The sequence below is a fragment of the Oryza sativa genome, chromosome 8 (assembly GCF_034140825.1).
Source record: "Oryza sativa Japonica Group chromosome 8, ASM3414082v1".
NCBI lineage: Eukaryota > Viridiplantae > Streptophyta > Magnoliopsida > Poales > Poaceae > Oryza > Oryza sativa.
The window spans coordinates 26,981,261-26,990,370 of NC_089042.1; the positions used below are offsets into that span (position 1 = coordinate 26,981,261).

General features: G+C 39.2%; 1 protein-coding gene across 2 annotated transcripts; it reads right to left on the reverse strand.

Moving 5' to 3' along the window:
• Window positions 1-6,396: 6,396 nt before the first annotated feature.
• On the reverse strand, window positions 6,397-8,646 carry LOC4346166 (transcription factor bHLH137). 2 transcript variants are annotated; one of them, NM_001422658.1, is made up of 8 exons: window positions 8,237-8,626; window positions 7,961-8,113; window positions 7,764-7,829; window positions 7,531-7,599; window positions 7,359-7,436; window positions 7,115-7,264; window positions 6,826-6,971; window positions 6,397-6,704 (listed from the first exon to the last, which is right to left on the reverse strand). In NM_001422658.1, exons 1-7 carry the CDS (start codon window positions 8,498-8,500, stop codon window positions 6,876-6,878), a joined length of 876 nt encoding a protein of 291 aa, NP_001409587.1. In that variant the 5' UTR covers window positions 8,501-8,626; the 3' UTR covers window positions 6,397-6,704; window positions 6,826-6,875. The 2 variants fall into 2 exon arrangements, with proteins under 2 accessions (NP_001409587.1, XP_025883243.1); XM_026027458.2 differs by having other exon boundaries at window positions 6,402-6,704; window positions 7,115-7,261; window positions 8,237-8,646.
• Between the last annotated feature and the right edge of the window lie 464 nt (window positions 8,647-9,110).

The following is a 9,110-nucleotide window of genomic DNA, read 5'->3' on the forward strand; positions in this document are numbered from 1 at the left end:
AGTACCTCTTTTATGGTGATTCTGAGAAGTAATTGATGAGAATATGAATAAGCTAGGTTGTGTTTTATTTGGCGGCTTAGTTACTTCCTCATTTTAGTAGTCCGCTTTCTGAGCTACTAAATAATTTATATTGTTGCAAAAAAAAAGTTCTATATAAAAGTTCCTTATAAAGAATCAAATAAATATATTTTTCAAGTTTGTAAAACTTACTCAATTTGTTCTAAATTAAGTTTAGTTTTTCATATCCACTATACTTTCACAAACTAGATGTAATGAAAACTCAAAAATAAACTTATTATGGGATAAACGGGAGGAGCCAAAAATAAATTTATTCTTATTCTTATTGACCAATTCCTCAATTAATCAAAAAGCTTAAGCCAACAACTGATTCGAACTAATTCTTATAAGTAGGTTTACACGGTTCCTAACTGCCTATTTCATTTTCTAGATTCTATAACTGCCTATAAATATGAATCCTAGGGCCTGTTTGGCACAGCTCCAACTCCAGCTCTACCCCTCCTAGAGCTAGAGCTCAGCCAAAAAGTTTCAGCTCCACCAAAACTGGGAGTGGAGCTGGGTGGAGCTCTCTCACAAAATGAACTAGAGTTGTGGAGTTGGTTTTAGGTAGCTCCACAACTCCACTTCAGACCCAACTCCTGGAGCTAAATTTAGGAGTTAGAGCTGTACCAAACAGGCCCCTACAATAATCTGGATCGAGAATCCGATTCGTTTCAGAAATTTAGATATTTCAGAAATAGCTGCAGCTACGAGAAGCTCTCCATTATTATATATCGGGCCCGCCGGCCCGGCCCGCTCCATAATCAGAGGGTATCTATGTGAGAGTGATGAGAAATAAATAAATTAGTAGCAAGTGGCAAGGGCATATATACACGCATGATGAGAGTAGAGGGGAGAGGAGATCAGGAGGGGGGAGCCACCCCACTGTTGGAGGTGATGAGCCCACAGCTTCTAGACATGGACACCCCCCTCAGCCCCATGCGCCGCTGCGCCCACCCCCCCACCGGCGGCGGGCCCCGTCTCCGGCCGGGCTCCGGCGCGCTGTCGCCGGAGAGACCCCGGCCCCATCACCCCCACCCGAGATCGCTCCAATGGCATCATCCATCCATCCATCCATGCACGTCACGTCACGGGCTCTCTCTGCTAGCTAGCTTAATTAGCGATATATGCGCTCCTCCTTATCCAATCAGTGGCTGACAGGCCGGGCCCACACGGGGGGACAGCTCGCCGGCGACGAGAGCTAGGCGCCGGCCGTGTCGGGCGGCCGGGAGCTCTCGATGGATCATGGAAGGCAGCCTTTTGCAGGTGCATTGCATCATATTGCGTGGCGAAAATAGGATGATCTGATCGATCGATGCCTTTTAGCTTTCGTGCTGGTTGGCTAGGGCTGAGTTTAGTTCTAATTTTTTTTTCAAACTTCCAACTTTTTTTTACGGGGTTCAAACTTCCAACTTTTCCATCACATCAAAATTTTTCTTAAACTTTCAACTTTTTCGTCACATCGTTTCAATTTCAACCAAACTTCTAATTTTTGTGTGAACTAAACACACCCTAGCTGACGGCGTTTGATTGATCTGGTCGTCGTCCATATGAATTTCTGACGCGAATATGCATGATGATCGATGATGATTCGCTCAATCATTGGTCCGCCATGGGGAGCGATCATATCGATCGATGATCGAGAGGCGCATGCATATGCAGATTCATGGATGCATGCATACTACTCCCTCTGTCCCAAAAAAAAAGACAAACCCTGGATTTTCGTGTCCAACGTTTGACTGTCCGTCTTATATAATTTTTTTATAATGAGTATTTTCATTGTTGTTAGATGATAAAACATGATTAATACTTTATTTGTGACTTGTCTTTTTAATTTTTTCTCATAATTTTTTAAGATAAGACAGACGGTCGGACACGGAAATCTAGGGTTTGTCTTTTTTTTTGGGGACGGAGGGAGTACACGGTTTTGTGTGTTTCTCATTAATTAATTAATAATGTGTGTGTTCTTCTGCCAGTAGTCGATCGATCGTCGACATGTTCGTTGTTCTTTTATGTCGGAGATGGCGTGTGGGTTTCTCTCTTTTAGAATGTTGTAAGTTGTTGCTGAGCAGCTAGTTGACAGTTGACCCAATATATAGATTTGGACTTTTCTTTTTTAGTTGTGGAGTGTTGAGATAGATGATGATCCGAATATCTGATAGGTCAGACTTCACTCTCACCTCTGTTTTTGCTTGATGAACATTCATGGAATAAATCCCAGCATCGGCATCTACAGATTGCACTCCGTCCAGTTGTAATATATTTGACTTTTTCGATAATATTTGGTCAAACACTTTAATTAAAACTTCAACCGTTATCTTTATATTGCAATAAGATCATAATATAAATCTAATAATTATATGAGAATATATGATGTACTTTATTTTTTTTTCTTTTAGCTAGGTATTTGATTATTTTTTTTCGCTGCGTACAATAAATAGAGATTTGCTCCAGTCCAACAAAAAGTACCTTGGGATATCGGTATCTCACGGTATCAAATCGTTTTCAACCGTTGGATCTAACAATATTGTCCATCCTATCCAGTTAGATCCAACGATCGGAAACGATTTGATACTGGGAGGTACCGATACCTTGAGATACTTTTTGCTGGATCGGAGCAAATCTCTCTTTTTCCAAACACCCGTCCTATTCATGTTAGGATTGGCTTTTTTTTTTACAGAGTAGTAATATTTATGATAAGAGAGAAGTACATGATACATCGTCTAGTACTGGTTGGATTATGCAATAACAAGCTTAATTAGATATGAATATATGATCACCCTGATGTGCTTAGTTTGTCATCAGTTGCATGCATTTTTCTGATTTCCCAGATATGCAGGGTCGATCACTCTCGTACGTGCGGATCAATCACATACAGTGGATCCATATATCTCTTGTCTCCACGTTCAGTTTTTCGGTGCATTACCTGTTCTTTCAGAACTAGTCCTTTTCGCTACATAGCTGCTGCTGTTTCTGCAGCAGATCGATCAAGATCACATCAGATCAAAATCCAACCTTTAGCTAGCACCAGCAGCTAGCATCAGCTAGTAGCATCTCTAGCTTTTCTACTACTGCATCACATAGATTTTCTCTTGGTCTTTGACTAGTAGTCCCTTTTAAGTTGCCCCTTTGGAGATCAGTTGGCTCCGTTCGTTTCCACTACAAGCAGTGGATAAAGATTTAGATATTCGTGGTACGTTTTTCAAACTGCTAAACGGTATGTTTCGTGTGAAAACTTTCTATATAAAAGTTGCTCTAAAATACCAGATTAATCCATTTTTCAAGTTTGTAATAATTAAAACTTAATTAATCATACGTTATTACAACATCGTTTTGCGTGAAACACTTTATCCTCATCTTCATCTTCAGTAGATTCAAACACCACCTTATATGTGCATATGCATGTTCTGAATCCTCATCTGAATGGGACAAAACCAACACATCTGAAAGTTACTTGTCATCGAAAATCTTGCAAACCGATCTCTGCACGTATGGTCGATCGATGCATGAATCTGGTTATATAATTAAGCAAATTCCCGGTCAATCAACCGACATATCGCTATCGTAAAACATGGTGATAAAGTTATAAACGAGCAAGTTGTGTGCGTGTGTGATACTTACCCCTCATGTGTAGTGTAAGGAGTGGTCTCGATCTTCTGAATTAATATAAAGTAGTAGAGCGTGGTATTTTCTGAATATACAGTGTTAGTAGTATATACTCCTATGTCCTAAAATAAACCAATTTTTCGCATTTCGAGAGAGTTTTAGTAGCGAGGAAGAAAGACAAAAGTATCTCTCATCAACACAAAAGTAGTATTGGTGGTTATGTAGGTGAAGTGTGTTGATCGGATAAAAATAGCTCCTTGATTTATAGATCGATGGTAGGTAATCGAAGGAGATATGAATTGTTTTATTTTGTGACAGTTTAAATTTTAGAAGTTGATTTATTTTATGACGGAGAGAATATCTTTGATCTTAGATAGTACAGAGGAAGATGCCATTTGTACATTGACAAGATAGGATCATACGTAAGATGGGGGCCAGTATGAGGTACTAGTGTACTGGCTGGGATAGTACGATGATCAGAATTCAGAAGTAACAATGTTTCCTGTGGTAGGCACAGCAATGCTCAACAAGGCACATGATGGTTATTGGTAATATGGATCTGGGAGGGATACCTAACATGCATAATCTTATCATCTCCAAGGACCACATATGTATGGAGCTAGAGGAAGAGGAGAAACCGTTATAGCTTAGTCCCTGCCTTTTCAATCCCCTCACTACCTGATCAGTTCATGCATGATATCATGTTTGTTGTATCAATCTTTCCAAGTAAAACCAATTGCATTTAGCTAGTACTAGTAGATTGGCTGACATGCATGAAGAGATGTCAAGCTGACATCTCACTCTTCTCCCATTGAGTCAAATTGTTAATTACAGATTTTTTATGAACCTTTTAGGCGACATATGCAAAAGAAACAACAGATCGATGTCCCCTCGACGGGCAAAAATACTTTCTCCATTTCGAAGGCTTATCTTTTTCTATGGCTAATAATAAGCCGAGGACACATGATCAATCGAGTAAACTGAGTGACAATAACAACGAAAAAACTCCTAAATTAATTCTAAAAATAGACTTTGCACTTTCCTTAACGGTCCAAAAGCCAATGCCGAGTGACGATAACAACAAAAAAAAAAACCTAAATTAATTCCAAAAACAAAGTTCAAAAGCGTAATACTGGCTAAGACTTATAAGCCACAACTCAAACCAGCAAACTATAGACCTTTTTAATTACATAATGGAAGTATGTGTAATTTCATCTCTCTTGTGTCTCTAAGGGACTGTTTAGATCCCTTGGCAAAATTTTTCACCATGTCACATCGAATGTTTGGACGCAAGCATAGAGTATTAAATATAAATGAAAAAACTAATTACACAGATTGCGTGTAAATTGCGAGACGAACCTTTTAAGCCTAACTGCTCCATGATTTGACAATGTGATGCTACAGTAAATATTTACTAATGATGGATTAATTAGGCTTAATAAATTTGTCTCGCAGTTTATAGGCGGAATCTGTAATTTGTTTTGCTATTAGTCTACATTTAATACTTCAAATATGGATCCATATATCTTATGTGACACGCCAAAACTTTTTAACCCTGGATCTAAACACAGTCTAAGAAAATCTACTTACTAACTGGGAGATAGCTAGATGTAGGCCATGACTGTATCACTGCAGTATATATACTTAATATTCAGACTTTATTTTAGCCGGGCCGGCCTAAAATAGGCGAAATTTACTTAAGAAAGGGGTTAATATTCAGACTTTAATTGGGATATATAGTTACATACTGTGCATTAGGATGTTTTAGAAGTACAGTTTTGCCGATTGGCTGGTGTATGTAACCAACGCGATGCATGGTTGGTGATGTCGCTTTTGAGGACAAGCATATTCAATGGCAGAAAGAACCACCCGATTGGTAGATCAGAATGAAAGGTGTCTATGTCTACTGTCTAGGCATTTAGGAAGAAGCAAGCTGTGTTTCCATGGTACAAAACAAATCTGAAGAGGTATCATGGGCTAATTAATGTGCAGGGTCCACTGACTAATAGCATAAACAGAGTTTTTAGTCAGTTTAATTAGCTGAACACCACAAATTAAGCTTACAATCATTTGTTCATGAGATTAGAATTAGCCTTACTCAGTACACCATATTCTTTCTTTCTACTGAATTTTGAGTTAGAGATTGATACTTGTCAAGGTAATTTACATATTATGAAAATTACGGATATGGTAAACGACGTACCTATCGATAATAAGGTGTCCATGATAACTTAATCAATAAGATATACCGACCTAGTCTCTAAGAGGTGTTTATAGGTTAAAGGTGTGTACATTCATACAAGTGAATGTGCGTGCGTATGTGAATGTTCACGTTTGTATCATGTGTTTTAAAAAAGTCATTAATTTTTAAGGTATTATATGACACAAAAATAATAATTTTAAAGAAGTTGTACTACAGTTCATCATGCATAATGGTATACTCCTACATGATAAATCCAACTAGTCAAAGAGAGCTTAAGGACATAAAGTCAATCAACAGGTTGTTCACGGACTCCTCCCAGTGCTCGCCCATAACTGATGCAGGACAGCAAGGGAACAGACTAAAAATCCATTAAACGCCATTGTTCTTTGCTTTTGAATTTTTTTTAACGCAACAGTAGAAGGATTCTCATTGTAACATGGTAAATATTTGCATAACTTGATACTGAGACCACCGCATACAGCTCTGCTTTTATTTTATTTTTTTTTGGAAAGAAATAATCACCACACTTAGGAACAGTAGCAATAGCTCTCTTTTTATATTAACAAAATAATTTCATGAAGTAGAGTACAATGGTGGTGGCAGTGCAGCCGTTGAGGAAATCTTCATGGGCAGAACCTAACCAAATAAGGAGCTACAAAATATTACAAAGTCTCTGAAAAATGTGTAGAAAACTCTACTCGCTTGCTGTTCTTCCCTCCAAAATCCTCTTACAATGTTGTAGACTGCCTCCAGACAAGGGGATGGACTAGATCCAACATCTCAAACTTATCTGGTGCATTGCATGCTCCTACCAATCTTGCAGCATTATTATTTCCTCCTGTTCAAAATTTCAGAAGACTTTTATATATTAGAAGAAGCAGTTAAGAGAAAATTTACAGTAGTAAATCCAATATTCAGGGTCTCACAAAGTCACAATTAATGAACTTTGGTTGCAGTACCTATTGTCAATGTGGGGTCCTTTTTTCTTGCTTTCTCTGTCACTCTTCCCCTACTGGAAAGAGCACATGTTGTTGAACACCAATTGATTGAGCATCTCCTGCTGCCTTGGCTCCCCCACTGCTTGCATCAGGTAACTGCCATTGTCCTGAAAGGGGATGCACACATTCAGTGATGACCTCAGGTGGGTAAAATTGTTGGATTTTTTTTACTTTGATGCCATGATATATGTAGCTAAATTGGGACATTTTCATGTATGATTTAGCCAAAGAAAGGTGGACATGTGCCAACCTGAGAGAAAGAGATGGCTCCATGCTGGCTTTGCAGTGAGTAGGATGTGGTTGAGGTTGTGTCCATGATAGCTTGAGATGGAGCTGGGCTTGATTGGTTCAGTACTGGATTAGGCATTGCAAGGGCTTCTTGGAACATGCCTCCAATCTTCTGAAAAAGATTAAGAACATTAATCTAACTTTACACAAGAAATTAATTTTAGGCATATTTAGTTCAAGGTACAAATATTTATTTAGATATTTACTTGGTCATGGAGGCCATCGCTGTCCATTCCAAAGCCATACAACACTGGGCTCATTGAAGCAATCCTCATGGATAGGAACTGCACCATATAGACAAAACAAAGAAAATGTCATCCTGTCCAAAGTTTTCAAAAATGAAGTATTACTTCTTTTTTTTATTTTTTTTTAGTGTACCTCAACTTGGTTCTGCAACGACTGTACATAGTTGATGATCTCATCCAAAATGAGAGCCTTTCCAGTAACCTGAAGAAAAGCACAGTTGTTTCTTATCAAAGTTAGAGCCATGCATTAGCAAGATGTCACTACAACTGTACAACTCAACAATAATTACTCTCAAAAATAAAAATGAGAGGAAAGAATTGAACTAGAGCATGTAATAGTTAAATAGTAACCAACTTATTTTTTACCTTGTCACAACCAGGGACCAGTGCTTGCAGCATCCTCATCCTCTCACTGATCCTCTCCCTCCTCACCTGTAGAGAGAAAATGTCACCAAGAATCAGAGACCAGGAGAAAAGATGCAGAAGCTGCAAGCCAAAAACCACTCATGCAAAAGCAGCAGAAAAATCAAAACCAAAACCAAAGTGAAGTGCAGTAGTAGTACCCTCTCTGCAAGGCTGTGGCTATCAGTTGCCTGTCCTCTCCTTGCCCTCACATGGATGTACCCTTTTGGAGGCTCATCTTCAGTGGTGCTCTTCTCCTCCACTTCTTTGCTGGCCTTCTTCCCTCTCCTGCTCTTGCCATCCTTGCAGCTATCCTGCTTGCAAAAACCCAGAATTCAGAAACCAGAATGCAACTAACAATGTTCTCTTTCAGAGATGCAAACAAGAATGCCAATGTCAATAATGTCAATGCTTTGGTTGTGTCAGTTGTTAGCTACCTTGGAGTGTGCACTGTCTTCTGCTGCCTTCCTCTTCCTGTCCACAGATGGAGAGGTGTCAAGAACTGCAGACACTGAGCTCTCCAATGAGGCATCCTCCACAATGGCTGCTGCTGCTGCATTGGCAGGTTGTGGAGCTTGGGAGCCATGGCTGTGGTTGTAGAGGAAGAAGCTTGAGATGTTGGGGTCATTGGTGGTGGCGATGGCTGCTCCAGCAGCAGTAGCCTTGAGGAGGAGAGAGTGGTGTGGTGAGAAGTCTGCCATTGCTTTGCTGCTGCTGAACTCTCTGTGTCTGAAACTTTTTGGTGTTGTTGATTGGAAGTTTGGTTTCTTCAGAGAAAAGAGGAGTACTACTTCTTCTTGGCAGAGGCTAAAGAGTAGAGCAAGTTTGGCTCCTTGGTGCTTGCTCATGCTGGCTTATATAAAAGCTGAGATGCCAGGAGAGAGAAGAGAGAGAGAGAGAGAGAGAGTGAGAGAGAGAGATGATAAGACCAAATCATTAATCTCAATTGATGGATAAGTTGGCAGTGTGCAGTGTTAAGAGAGGGCCCCTGTGTCGAGGGCTTGCCTGCAAATTGCAATACACTGCTGTAAAAATAACATTTTTAAGTTTCCAAATGTTCACTAGGATAGGTTGATTAATTAGTTAATTAGTAAGAAATAAAACAATGATATCTATCCATGCATGGAAACAACTAATAAGAAATATGTGAGCATACATTGCAAGCTACTGAAAGTCTGAAATATATGGCTTTAAATTAAATATCATATTTCGATTAGAAATCAATGGGAATCTCTTGACTTTCCTTCAAAAAAGAAAAAGAAACATATGGTTCATGGACAAAAACAGAATGCAGCAAAAGTCTTTGCTACC

What these genes read in the sequence shown, in the direction of transcription:
- LOC4346166 (NM_001422658.1), bottom strand. Translation starts at nt 8,500, where the DNA reads ATGGCAGACTTCTCACCACACCACTCTCTCCTCCTCAAGGCTACTGCT. An exon ending in GCCACAGCCTTGCAGAGAGG is followed by an intron (nt 7,830 to 7,960) that starts GTACTACTACTG and finishes TTCTCTCTACAG; the next exon opens with GTGAGGAGGGAGAGGATCAG. An exon ending in CGTTGCAGAACCAAGTTGAG is followed by an intron (nt 7,437 to 7,530) that starts GTACACTAAAAA and finishes TATATGGTGCAG; the next exon opens with TTCCTATCCATGAGGATTGC.